Raw genomic sequence first — 14,456 nt, 5'->3', positions numbered from 1 at the left:
GGAATATGGGAACCGTGGCTTCGATCCATGATGGTTATGTGGACCGTGGGTTGCCCACTTACAAAAGTATTCTTCATCTATTGCAAAAATAATTGCAATAAGAACCAGAAGTAAAAGATCAAGACCAAGAAAATGGGACAGTTGTGATCTATCTTCACAAAAATCGACAACGTGTAAATAGTTCTCAACCACCTTGTACCAAATTCTCAAAAGATAATTACCCAACACTTGGCATATTTGTTGGAATGATCATATTTTCAGCACTTACTTTTCTCATAACACTTATTATTATAAATAAACAAGTGACGTGACAGAGAAATGGAGGGAATTAAATGGATTATAAAATTTATAAAATAATGTATGAGAACAACATTCCTCTTTTGCGTGTCTTTTGAAAGGAAAAGAGATATATCCATCTCTTTCGGGCTTAATAAAAGGTAGAAAATATGATGTTAACATTGTTATAAAATTATTGAGTAAGCTATCATTGTTATAAAGTTTAGCCATTAGCAATTAATTTCAAGAGTAGTGCAACGCATTATTAATTAAGGTCCTTTGATATAACTTAATTTCATGAAACCTTCCTTATTTAATTGAATTTATATGATGTTTTAAATTTATGATTTTTTTTATCCTGTTCATCCTGGTGTTCATTCTATATGCATGATTAATGATCAATGTCATGCAATTTGGCAATTTGATACGAGACCATGTATAGATTGGTTTCGGTAGGAAAATTTGGCACACTGTCCATTTTTAAATCAATGACAAAACAATGTTTCAAAACATTAGGACCTTTCAAAGCTTGTCCATCTACACAGAATAATGAGTAAAAAGAACGTGAGGAAAAGCCAAGTGAAATAGATATGGGGTAGCTAGTTCCAAAGTTTTTTCTTCTTCTAATTTAACATTTCAAGATATAGAATATGGAATTTCAATAATGAAGAACTATATTTATTATGTTTGAAAAATGTTTCATTCAATAATGTGCCCTGACCTATATAAAGGTGGATGGTTTCAGTTCACAATATTTTTTGTCAAGAGACAGAAAGTGTGATCATGACAGCTGAAGGCTTCTCACTCATAGTGGTTTTCATTCTGCTGATTGAATTAGTTGATTCTCTTAACCGTAGCAATTTTCCAGTGGAGTTCTTATTTGGAACTGCCTCATCTTCTTACCAGGTTCATGTTTTGTCTATCTATCTCAATAAAGGGCGTATTTGGGTAAATTTCTACATAAACACTTATAAGAGAATGCTTTTTTCTCTATAAGCTAATTTGTAAAAACTATTTCACATAACTTTTCTAAAAACGTTTTCTTTTAATTTATGCATTAGTTAATTTTAATTTGTGCATAAGTTAATTTTAACTTAAAAAAATTATTTCAACTTTTTTTTTTTTCTCTTAAAACTGTTTATGGAGAAGACTATCCAATCAGGCTAAATTACATATACAAAACCAATGTTGTTTTAGTATGTTGTCTATTTCTTATTTGATTGAATGGTGTAACAAGTATGAAGGTGCAGCAAAAGAAGGGGGCAGGGGACCAAGTATATGGGACACCTTCACCCACATACATTCAGGTAAATAGCATGTGCCTCATTTATCTTTAAAATTAAGATGATAATCATCTATGATCTTTCTTCTTTTTTTGCTTCTAGTTCTTTTGAGTTTCTCAAAGTTGGTAGTTCTCTATGACTTCTGTAAGCTACCACTCATCAATATTTTCTTCTTGTTGGGTGCAAGGAATTTGTTCCATTAATATGTAAAGTACAACCTTTTTCATTTAAATTGACCTTGGTCTTTGTTTATCTTGGACAAATTATCTAGTTTTATTGGAAGATTGTCTTGCATTCTTTCTTGAGGCTCAATTTCCCTACTGAATATTAGAACTGAAGAAAGAAAGTGTTAACAAAGTAAATGATGTTGAACTGTTGAATGAAGCAATGAGACTAGCACTATAACAGATAATAAATTAACTAAGATTTGCACAGGTTCCAATATGGGTTTTATTTTTTAATTTTTAAGGATTTTATTCTTTTGATGCATAAGATTTTAGCATGTTAACTTGGATTTCAAGTGGCAACTAGGTTGTAGTTCTGAAAACTTGTAAGGAACTTTCTTAAGTTTGAATCTTTTAGCAGATAGGATAAGGGACCAAAGTAGTGGAGACCTAGCAGTTGATTCTTACCACCGCTACAAGGTACTTCTAACTCTCTTCAGCATGCACGTGTGTTTGAGTGAAGTTTAATGTTCATTAAATTATTCCTCTGAGATATTTGAGCAAACAATTTGGCAGGAAGATGTGAGTATAATGAAGGACATAGGATTTGATGCATACAGATTCTCTATCTCATGGTCTAGGGTTCTACCTGGTAAGAACTAATAGGAATATTCAACATCATTTATTCTTTTTATCTTCATTGTATTTGCTTTCTAGTTTTGGTTACATATAACTTGCACATCAACGACGACTTTCTTTTTTATATGATCTTAATTCGTAGACATTAAATTCACATAAAATGTGATTCAATATTTGTCATACATTTGGTTTAGGTGGAAGCCTGAGGGGAGGTATAAACAGAGAAGGCATCACATATTACAACAATCTTATCAATGAACTCCTCTCAAATGGTCTGACTCAGTCATTCTATTGCATCCATGTGTACCCAAATCTATTATTTTCTCACTCTAGACAAAATCTTCTCTATCCTATAACCACAGGTTTGCAGCCCTTTGTAACTCTATTTCATTGGGATCTCCCTCAAGCCCTTGAAGATGAATATGGTGGTTTTTTAAGTCCAAATATTCTGTGAGTAGTTTTCTTATCAAACTTTGATAAACTTCCATAGAAGAAAAAATAAACTAACTTCTCCCATAAGTTAAAATTAACTTATTAATACATAATTTATAGAAACTCTTTTATATTACTTTCTGCAATTAATTGATTTAAGCCTATGTAAAAATTAATTTTATTTCATTTTTTTCTTCTTATTTTCTTTTTTTATAAGTGTTTACAGAAAAGTTTATCCAAACATTATCGATATATACATGGTCTCCCTAGTAACTGATGTAAAATCTGTCTTCAGAAAGGATTTTGCAGACTATGCAGATGTATGCTATAGGGAATTTGGAGATAGAGTGAAGCACTGGATCACTATAAATGAGCCAGTCACCTACACCACACAGGGCTATGCAAATGGATTATTTGCACCAGGAAGATGCTCCAAGTGGTTGCCTTTCTACTGCAGTGTTGGGGATTCTAGTACTGAACCATACCTGGTCACTCACCACCAGATTCTTGCTCATGCAGCTGCTGTCAAAGTCTACAGGGACAAGTACCAGGTTACAATATGAATCATTTTGTGATGCACTAGTACAAACTAAAGCAGTTTCATCAAATAAGTTGTAGATAAATTGGTAGTGGTAAATTTAACTGGGGTGGTTTTGTTTTATTTAGATTTCTCAAAAGGGACAAATTGGAATAACATTGAACTCCCCATGGGTAATGCCACTTTCCCAGTCAAAGGAAGACGTAAATGCAGCATCTAGGGCCCTTGCTTTCCTGTTTGACTGGTAATTTTTTCTATTTTTTAATTCTTGTTTTCTATTGCTATAAGTTAAAAAGTAAAGTTTATAAAATTATAATAATTTGGTTTATATGGACTTAATAATGTAACATACTCTTTTTTTCTATTTTTGGTGATAATCTGCCTAATGGATAAGTGGACCCAACTGAAATTGTTACCTGACTTCCAAGGTTTATGGAGCCACTAAAGTCTGGATCATACCCTGTTGAAATGGTTAATAAAACTGGTGAAAGATTGCCAAAATTTTCGAGGGAGCAATCCTTGATGGTTAAAGGATCCTTTGATTTCGTAGGACTTAACTATTACACAGCAAGTTATGCAGCCAATGTCCCTTGCACAAGAGAAAACCAAACTATGTTTACAGATGCATGTGTTTCTCTCACATGTAAGACTGGTGAAATATATTTAATGTTTTTTATGTTTCAGCATACTTTTGTTTACTTAAGATCTTTATTTGGTGCATCAGCAACGAGGAATGGAGTACAAATTGGTCCGAAGGTAAATGCATATCTTTGGATAACTGCTCAACACATTCAGTTTTTGAAAAATAAATGTAAAATGTGTTTTAAGAAAGATTTGGTCAAAATTGATTTATTTTCTATATTTTAAAATAGTTGTTTTGGTTCTCATAATTTTCAAATATGACAGGTTTCTATTAGGATATTAATTAAAATTTCACATCATTAAAATAAGAAAAAAAGTAAAAGTTTATAAAAAAACATACATTTTTCATTGGTTAAGAGTGTTTTAGATGATAAACAAAAGTAAAATTATGAGAAAGTAATCTTAAAGTGGACAATTTCATTATTAATGTAAAATTTTGTGAACTAATACTCTAAATAATCCCACAAGTAATAAGATATAATCCTTCTCTTGAAAAATATATTTTTCTCAAAAAAAAAAAAAAACACAATATATCCTAATAATTGCATCATGAACCTATACTTCATTTTGATTTGACTCGTAACAAAATTTCCCATATTTAAGAATAAAAACAATATATATATATATATATATATTTTTTTTTTCCTCAAACAAAATACACAACATATCCTAATAATTGCATTGTGGACATATACATCATTTTAACTTTACCAGCGACAAAATTCACCATATTTAAGAAATATATCCACCAAAACCGTTGTTTTTAAAATGTAAGACTAAAACCAATTTTTACCAAATTTTGGGGTACCTAAAACACATTTTATCCAAAATTGAATTTGGTTGACCAGCTTGAAAACAAGGTGAAAATGGGGTTAACTTCAAATTGGAAAGGGCATTGAAGCCGTAACATTTGAAGGAAAAATCCCATATCAACATTCACCTTCAACAAAATCAAAATTATTATAAAGCAATTCATTTGAGAAAGTATGAACTTTGCAGGGTGCCTCAGACTGGTTATACATCTATCCCAGAGGAATTCAAGATCTTTTACTCTACACAAAGGAAAAGTTCAACAATCCAGTCATTTACATAACAGAAAATGGTAAGTTTCTACGAGTAACAATATCATGTTTCATCTTCACTTCTCAAAATTTCTAAAATGAACACAGGGGTTGATGAACTTAATGACAATGCAAAATCACTTGAGGACCACATAAGAATAGACTACATCAGTAACCATCTTTCCTATGTTCACAGTGCAATACAGTGAGTTTCTTATGTAATGTGATGTTCCACTTTTAGTCACAGTCTATTTTCATAAACTTTTTCAGAAACACTTTTATAATAAAAAATATAAAAATAAAATAAAATAAACTTTTCTACAAGTTAAAAGTTTATGCATAAATTAAAAGTTTTTGAAAAAAATATGAAAGAACTTTTACAATATATAAACAAATCTTAACTTATGAAGAAATTAATTTAATTTATTTATTTTTCTCTTCTATACATATTTATACTTAATCATGTACTTGAACTAAGACCAATGCAATTGGCAGGAATGGTGTGAATGTGAAAGGCTACTTTGTATGGTCATTGTTGGACAATTTTGAATGGGCAAATGGGTATTCTGTTCGATTTGGAATCGTTTATATTGATTACAAGGATGGATTGAGAAGATATCCTAAGAAATCAGCAGAGTGGTTCAAAAATTTTCTACAATGATGTAATCAATCTTGTACTACTTTTGAAGGTTTTAGAGGTATAAATACTTGGAAAAATGTAGCCAATTGTTGAACCCTGTAATTGGATGCAGCTTCAAGTAAACAAATAGGATACCTGTAATTGAATTACATCATGTGAATTCATAAATTTATTTAATTACTTCAACGCCCACTCAGTTTAGTGTTAATTGCATTAATGCCCTCCATAATGATTTCCACTACCCTGAAGTTAAGAATCCACTTTTAAATTGTTTTTAATGGGTTTTTTTTTTAGTGATCAACTTGTTCAATTAAGTAAAAGTAAATTTTTTAAATCCTCTGAAAGGAGTTAATTCAGTTAGAATAGTTTAATAGCATTTTCCGAGTGCTACATGTTGAGATCAAGCTGAATTCAATAGACCATCTCGTCTAAATGATTCTCACTGCTGTTAAAAAAACACTTCATACCTCGGCATAATTATTTAAAAAAAAATTGAGCGAAAATAATAATTTTTTAAAAGTAAATATAATTGAAGGGATAATTTTTTGAAAATAGTTGCAAAAATAAATTAAAAAATAGTTTTGAAAATAAGGTTGTGAAAAACGTACATTAAATAAAATAATACTCTTTACTAATAATATAAGTTATTATGTAAGCAACAATAACTTGTTCGCAGTGGAAAAAAGACAAAATTGACAAAACGCACTAATTAATTGCATTTCTGGTCAACGAGTTTATCCAATTACCTAATAGTAAGTTTATCGTAAAAATTGATAAAGTATAACTTTTTGTCTTAAAAAGAAAACAATATATATATATATATATATATATATATATATATATATATATATATATATATGAATTAATCACCTATACACTATCGGTGTAAAGTTTTTTTATACTGGTAACTAATTATGTCTCTTAATTGTGTCATGTTACTATAAACACATTTACTTTTAACCGTGACATGATACAATTAAGAATATAATTGATTGTCGGTGTAAAAAAAACTTTACACTAGCAGTGTATAGGTGATTAACTCTCTTTATATATATATATATATATATATATATATATATATTATTTAAAAGTATATATTTATAAAAGTTAATCACTCGTAATACATTGTTAGTGTAAATTTTTTTATACCAACAACTAATTATATATTTTAATAGTATTATATTATTTATTTATTTAATCAAATAAAAATAAAATAAAATAATTTAAAAAATATGATTGATTGTGGATGTATAAAAATTTTATACTAACAACTTATAAATGATTAACTCTATATTATTTTATACTTTTTATCAGTGATTTAAAAACCGGATCGAACCGGTCGGTCGGACCGGTTGGACCGAGAACCGGTGGTCCAACCGGTCCGAATCTTAAGTTGGATCGGTTATGCAATCGACCCGTTTCAAACCGGATTGAACCGGTCAATTTTTTGGTTCAACCGGTGAACCGGTGGGTCAAACCGGTTCAACCATTTTTTTTCTTTTTTTTTATAAATTTTTTTAAGGGACCATAAACCACAAAAAATAATAATGAAAATTGAATCTCTTAATGGAAAAGTAATGAGTCTTATTAAATATAACAATGACTACTTGTTCTAATATATTTGTTTGCAATATATACAACTTAAATAACTTTTATAGTATATTATTAATTTTAAATTATATATTTAATAATATAATATTTATGTAAATATTACATATATTATTTTGTGATATTAATTGCAAACATATTATATATGTACATATTATTTATATTTTTAATTTGTATTAATATATCGTTTAACATATAATTTTTTTTGTATTTTTTTATAAAATAAAAATAAAAATAATTTTAAATAAGATAGAAAAATTAAAATTTAAAATAAAATATGAATTTATTAAAATTTATAAGTATAAAATATATTTAATATGAATATTTTTTTAATAAAAATAAATAAAAATCGAGTCATGCGGTTCAACTAATGACCCACCGGTTCAACCTTTGACCCATTGACCCAATACCTTAACCGGTTCGATGACCGGTCCGGTTTTTAAAACTATGCTTTTTATATCATTATCTTTCTTACATATAGTAATGAGTGAGATTTTCTTTTACCCTACCCTTATATTTTACGAACTAAACAAGGACCGAAAAATTTATATATTTTTATTAACTGATTTAAGTCTTTAGAATTTAATGAATCTTGAACAATAAACTATTATTTATTTTTATTCTTTTATTATTTTTAAATGCCCATTTTCCTTTTTAATTGATTAAACAAAATATAAAATCCTGTAAAAGTAGTAGTTAAATTTATTTTTTTATTAATTAATTTGACTAAACTTGTGCTGAAAAAGAATTTGTGTTTTATTTTAATTTAAACTTTTTATTTTAAAAAAAATAAAACAAAAAAAAAATTCTTCTTTTCTACTATCAATAATCAAAACAATAACCAAATATTTTACCATGAAACCAAACACACGTTTTCAGTTCACATGGGTATTCATGAAGCCAAACACACATTAAAAATGGAAACAAGAGAACACATGGGTCACTCGAAATAATTATTTTATTTAACCCTCCTTCAAAGGTTTCACCAACTTCAGGAAAACCCACACACTTCAATAGCTTCTCTAAAACAACTCGAATGCTACGATGAAGACGGCATGAAGCTGTATTAGTTTAAGCATGGAACCTATTTTCCCTTCCCAAGAATAATGGCATCTTTTCAAGCACTTTAACAAATCATATCATCTAAGAAAACATATAATATAATAACATAATAAAGCAATCCTTTTTCCCTTGCGTTTTTCTCTTCCTTTTCACTTGCTAAAAGCCAAAGAATCCTCCTTTATCTCTTGGGGTTCTTAAATATAAAATATAAATAGTATAATATAAAGTCCTGCTTATGGGGGCAAAGTGTGAGACTTGAATTCATTCAGATTTGAACTATGCGGGTTAAGGTTAAGACCACGGTTGTTCTTCTCCTTGCAACACTTTCTCTTTTTCACTCAGCAGCTTCTCTTAATCGAAGCAGTTTTCCAGCAGATTTCTTCTTTGGAACTGCTTCTTCAGCTTACCAGGTTTTGTTCTGTCCCAACTTGTTTAAATCCTAGCATCTTCTATGTAAAAGTGTTGGATCTTATTTGCATTTTCTTTCTTTCTGGGTTTTATTGTAATTGGGTTATGAAGTATGAAGGTGCAGCACATGAAGGTGGCAAGGGCCCTAGTATATGGGACACCTTCACTCATAACCACCCAGGTTTGCATCTCCTCTATCTTTCTTTTTCTTTTTGCCACATTTATTTCTTCAATAGCTCATTTTAAGTAGCAATGTATCATGGTTATTTCCCTTTCTCATAGTAATCTCATATGTTTTCAATATATTAATCTATGCATACACACTTCTAAAGAGAAAAATAAGAAGGAAAATTAAAACAAGCTTCTTTATATGGTAAACTAGCATATGTATGAGTTAAAAGTAAAATTTTGGAGAAAATACGAGGAGAGAACTTCTACAAATTAGTTTATAAATAAGCTAATTTTAGATTATGGAGAAACTTATTTCATTTTTCCTTTCTATTTTTCCTCCTGGAAGTTCTTATGGAGAAGTTTATCCAAACTACTCCATATTAGTGTTTATATTTTGTGGGTTTCATTTTGCCAGAGGGTATGTTTCATTGTTCTGTTACTACTAACTACTATTTAACCGACTAACAATATCCAGAAAGTTGAATAGGGCAAGCTTAAGAAAATAAAATAATAAAGGGTAATGCTAAAATGTCTTTTGGTTAGCATTGGAGATGTACTTCAATGACCCCTGTGTCATCGATTTGGTTGACCAAATTGATTTTGGGGGCTAATATGTGGAGAGAAGAAAACAATTTTGATTATCTCTGTTGACAATATAAGCGATGTTGCTTCTTGGAAAAGTGAGTTTCTTGGTCCTTGCTCATTTTGAAGTTGGTTTCTACAAGGTACTTTCAGATAGAACAGAGTTGGTTTATTGGATATTGAAATAAACTCATTAGAGACATTTTTTCTTGGTTGTTCAGATAGAATAGCAGACCACAGTAATGGGGATGTTGCCATTGATTCATACCACCTCTACAAGGTACTTTCATCCTCTTAATTTGAATTTAAAGATCTAGATGAGTTTTCACTGTTTTTGAAATTTGATTTCATCTATATTGATGAAATTGTTCATACATAAAAAAAATTTCAGGGAGATGTGGCCATGATGAAGGATATTGGATTTAATGCGTACAGGTTCTCCATCGCTTGGTCCAGAATACTACCTCGTGAGAAACTCTAGTCATCCTTTAATTATCCTCAACTTAATTTTTCGATAAATAGTTTTGTTTTTTATAGGTAAATAAAAATGCTAAATTGGATCATTTGTTTGCATGATTGTAAGGGAGTTATTAACACTTTATATTGAATTATAGATGTGTTTCCATAATGCAATGAATCTTAAACCAAATTGACTTTTAGGTGGAAACCTGAAGGGAGGAATTAACAGAGAAGGCATCACATATTACAACAATCTCATCAATGAACTGATATCAAATGGTCAGCAGAAGTCAAATTTCTCTCCCTTTCTCTCTCTTGTGATACCCCACATCAAACTAAGTTAGATGTACTTTTTTTGTTTACAGGACAACAACCCTTTATAACTCTATTTCACTCTGATCTCCCTCAAGCTCTTGAAGATGAATACGGTGGTTTTCTGAGTCCCAAAATTGAGTAAGTAATACTGAAATTACAATGTTTACTAGAATAAATGGACCTGTCCTTCCCATCCACTCACAACTAATGAAGAATTGGTGCTTTGGATTTTGCAAACAGGCAAGATTTTGCAGATTATGCAGAAGTATGCTTCAGGGAATTTGGTGACAGGGTTAAGCACTGGATTACATTAAATGAGCCGGTGCTATATGGCACCCAAGGTTATGGAAGTGGTGGATCCCCACCCAATAGATGCTCCAAGTGGTTTGCTAACTGCACCGCTGGTGATTCTACTACTGAACCCTATGTGGTTACACACCACCTGATTCTTGCTCATGCTGCAGCTGTAAAAGTCTACAGGGACAAGTTCCAGGTTACTCCATTTTTATTGTGATTTTAAATACATCAGCAAACATAATTGGTTAGAGTTTAAGTCAAGAATCATGCAATATGTGGTCACTGGTCAGTACAAGATTCACTGACAGTAAATGATTTTCTAATAGGCTTCTCAGAAGGGTCAAATTGGGGTAACACTGAATTCTGCCTGGGTTGTGCCACTTTCTCAATCAAAAGAGGACAGAGAAGCTGCATATCGCGGTCTTGCTTTTATGTATGACTGGTAAGTGTCTTTGCCACATAGAAACACTCTTATTGTTTCCAGCTCTATTAATTTCCACAACAGTTTGTGAGTAGGTTTTGTTTGGGGGGATTACTCTATTTTATCCTGGGTATTTGTATCCTGATGAATCATAAAGAATTTATCCACTAGAGTCGGCCTAGTGGTGAGGGGATTGAAGTTGAGGTAGATGCATAAAGACTTCGATTTTAACATTTTTTGTTGACACAATCAGGCCAAACTTTTCTTTTTGTGTTTATTGAAGGTTCATGGAACCACTTTACTCTGGTACATATCCTGCTGTAATGGTTAACAAAGTTGGAGGTCGTTTGCCAAAGTTTACCAGAAGGGAATACTTGATGGTTAAAGGGTCCTTTGATTTTATAGGGCTAAATTATTACACCTCAACTTATGCAACTAATGCTCCTTGCCCCCGTGAAACGCCAACTGCCTTTACCGACGCATGCGTTAGATTTACAAGTAAGTCATTTTAAGTGAAGCTAACACACACTTTCAATTTAACTTCTATTGAATTTCCCTCATACATTTGCTTACTCATGATTCAATTTGTTGCACTTGCATCAGCTACAAGAAATGGGGTTCTCATTGGTCCAAAGGTAATTGTATATGGAGATAAGTTTTACCCAAATTCTTTTATTGCATGACAATGATTATTTGTCATTTGAATAGTACGAGTTAGCCAAGAGTTCAGTCTATCCTCCATAAGAATTTTTCAGAAAGAAGTTGAGAAGTAAATGAATAATTTTGCAGGCAGCCTCGGACTGGCTCTACATCTATCCACCAGGAATCCAAGGTCTACTGCAATACACCAAGGAGAAATTTAACAACCCAATTATTTACATAACAGAAAATGGTAACATTATATGATCTTTTTCACTTTTTTTTTTCCAAAAATTGAATCTTTACTATGTGACAATACTAGTTTTACTGTTCCCATGAATCGTGTTATTTGAATTTTTGCAGGAATCGATGAGGTGAATGACGAGAAAATGTTACTTGATGACAGAATGAGGATAGATTATATCAGTCACCACCTTTTGTATCTTGAAAGGGCCATAAGGTGAGTTTTCTAAAGTGAACATTTGAGGTATGAAGTTTACCTCACATCTTTTTTCTTGACTCAACAATTGGAACTTTGAATTTGGTAGGAATGGTGTGAGGGTGAAGGGATACTTTGCATGGTCATTGTTGGACAATTTTGAATGGACTGCTGGGTACAGTCTTCGCTTTGGACTCGTGTATGTGGATTACAAGAATGGACTGAAAAGACACCGAAAGAGATCAGCTTTGTGGTTCAAAATATTTCTTCACCAATGATGGCAAGTGATAAGAATATGGTGTCTCTTTCTTAATCCTAAGTCATTTGCTTTAGGCCATTGTAAGAACTATGCAGAACTACTTTGATGATTTTGCCTAGAGTGAGGCTTCATTGTTATCTACGTAACTTTCATTAATTTGTTTCTGTATTTGGTTTCCTGTCTTGCCCCAAAACTCATAACAGCCGAGACCTCTCTAGGGCCCCCAACACGTTTTAATTAGTTTCATTTAATAATTATTAACATGTTAACATTAAGATACGAAATGTTAAAAAATATGATAATAATTGATTAATCCATCAACTTGTATAAGCTAAAAACGTGTGTTCAAGATAACTGATAAACTAGTGAAAAACAGTTCATGTTATGCTAGGTGTGATGCATTTGGTAGAACGTGCAGTGACATTGTCGCAAGGTTAAGTGTGTATTTGGAACAAAATTCATAATGTGGATCATTACCCCTCCTTCCTGCACCTGAAAAGTACCTACCGCAAGCTCCTGTCGTGACAACTCATGTCACCGTAAGCATTTCCACCACGATACCAATGAAATTTTAAACAATGGAGCAATTCAAAATTTTTCTGAACTTCAAAAGTTAGAGATCGAAGATTATTCAAAGGAGGTGCTTCCAAAACTAGAGATGTTTTTGTAGGTTAACTTACTAACTTCAAAATTATATGCTCCAATCATACATTAGCTTGGTCCTCTAACAATACAGTTCAGTTGAAGACCATTAAAGGTCAACAAGAATGGTGGGATAAATTGGAGATGAATTTTGATTTTTATGTTAGGAACATTAATTGTAGATTTATTGTCAAATTTTTCAACGATGCAAATAACACTTTAAATCAATAACTATAATAAAAAGAGTTAATCATCTATATATTGTTAGTGTAAAATTTTTTACATTGATAACCAATCATATCTTTTAAAATTATTTATTTTATTATTATTTCATTAAATAAGCAACTGACATGATACTATTAAAAGATATGATTGGTTGTCAGTGTAAAAAAAATTTACATTAATAGTGTATAGGTGATTAACTCTAATAAAAAATATGGTATAGTGAACTTATGTTGGTTAACATAAAAACTTTTTAAGTTTTTTTTTTAAAAAAGTTTTATACTTAAACAAGAATGTACATACATTCTACTTGTTGTTTTGTCTTTTTCTAATTATATTTTCATTTTTTCTTATTTTTAATTTTCTCTTTTTCATCCTTTTTTATTACTATTTTTCTTTCAAATTTAAGTATTTTTTTTGGACGAAATTAGGGTGCTACAAAGTTTCCCGATGGAAGATTCTATTGAAAAAGTTAATTCAAATATTTAAGATTTGTAATTATAATATATAGAATTTGTAGTTATAACAATATAGAATTTGTAGTTATAAAAATATATTAAAATAAGAAAGACACTACATAATAATACAAACATTTTTACAGACATGATAATATTTTATATATATTTTAGGATGACATATTGATGTAATATATAGTACTTTAGTTTTTATATTATAAATAAATAGATAGTTTCGTACACCAAAATTTAGCAAAGAATGAAAAAAGTAGGAAACAGTTTCTTCTCATCAAACGTTAGAGACTCAAAGCAAAATTTAAAGTTTAAACTAAGAAAGAGTCTATAACAAGTAGTAGGACGGGTCGAGTACGAGTTTCATGATACTCGTCCCGTTTCTGCGACTCAAATCCATTCTCATACTCGTACCCGTACTTGTACCCGTAGCATATGTAATTTCCGTCCTCATCCTCGTCGGGTATCGGATATACCCGTACCCGTACTCGTAAAAAATTATTATTATTATTTTTACAAAAAAATACATAATATTTTTAAATTATTTTTTCATTACATTATAATTATAATTAAATTGTTTCTCTATCTCATATTTTAATCAAGAGATTTCTTAATAATTAAATAACTATAAATGTTTCACATTAAAATAAATAATTATACATAATAAAATATTAATTTTTTTTAACATAATTCAATCGGGCATGGGTACGGGGACGAGTACGGGGCGGGTACGTATATACTCGTACCCGTACCCGATTTAACATATCGAATTTTACCCATATCCGTACCC

The 14,456-nt window shown here is 30.6% G+C and overlaps 2 protein-coding genes across 5 annotated transcripts; both read left to right on the top strand.

The window, feature by feature from the left end:
- Positions 1 to 802: 802 nt before the first annotated feature.
- LOC109787676 (beta-glucosidase 12) lies at positions 803 to 5,855 on the top strand. 4 transcript variants are annotated; one of them, XM_083061823.1, is made up of 13 exons: positions 807 to 1,182; positions 1,514 to 1,583; positions 2,145 to 2,203; positions 2,300 to 2,375; positions 2,557 to 2,634; positions 2,725 to 2,812; positions 3,090 to 3,345; positions 3,461 to 3,576; positions 3,761 to 3,975; positions 4,057 to 4,088; positions 4,974 to 5,076; positions 5,144 to 5,253; positions 5,531 to 5,668. In XM_083061823.1, the coding sequence occupies exons 1-12, from the start codon at positions 1,012 to 1,014 to the stop codon at positions 5,242 to 5,244; spliced, it is 1,365 nt and encodes a 454-aa protein (XP_082917949.1). In that variant the 5' UTR covers positions 807 to 1,011; the 3' UTR covers positions 5,245 to 5,253; positions 5,531 to 5,668. The 4 variants fall into 4 exon arrangements, with proteins under 4 accessions (XP_082917950.1, XP_082917949.1, XP_082917951.1 ...); XM_083061825.1 differs by having other exon boundaries at positions 818 to 1,182; positions 1,521 to 1,583; positions 5,144 to 5,240; positions 5,531 to 5,855; XM_020346220.3 differs by having other exon boundaries at positions 818 to 1,182; positions 5,144 to 5,240; positions 5,531 to 5,855.
- A 2,406-nt stretch (positions 5,856 to 8,261) lies between these two features.
- On the top strand, positions 8,262 to 12,503 carry LOC109787675 (beta-glucosidase 12). Its single transcript, XM_020346219.3, has 13 exons — positions 8,262 to 8,755; positions 8,865 to 8,934; positions 9,728 to 9,786; positions 9,898 to 9,973; positions 10,167 to 10,244; positions 10,331 to 10,418; positions 10,521 to 10,773; positions 10,904 to 11,019; positions 11,282 to 11,496; positions 11,602 to 11,633; positions 11,788 to 11,890; positions 12,001 to 12,097; positions 12,186 to 12,503. The coding sequence occupies exons 1-13, from the start codon at positions 8,624 to 8,626 to the stop codon at positions 12,352 to 12,354; spliced, it is 1,488 nt and encodes a 495-aa protein (XP_020201808.2). The 5' UTR covers positions 8,262 to 8,623; the 3' UTR covers positions 12,355 to 12,503.
- Positions 12,504 to 14,456: the final 1,953 nt, after the last annotated feature.

This window comes from Cajanus cajan, chromosome 8 (assembly GCF_000230855.2).
Source record: "Cajanus cajan strain Asha chromosome 8, NIPB_CcT2T_4, whole genome shotgun sequence".
NCBI lineage: Eukaryota > Viridiplantae > Streptophyta > Magnoliopsida > Fabales > Fabaceae > Cajanus > Cajanus cajan.
This window is presented reverse-complemented; position numbering and strand designations above follow the sequence as displayed.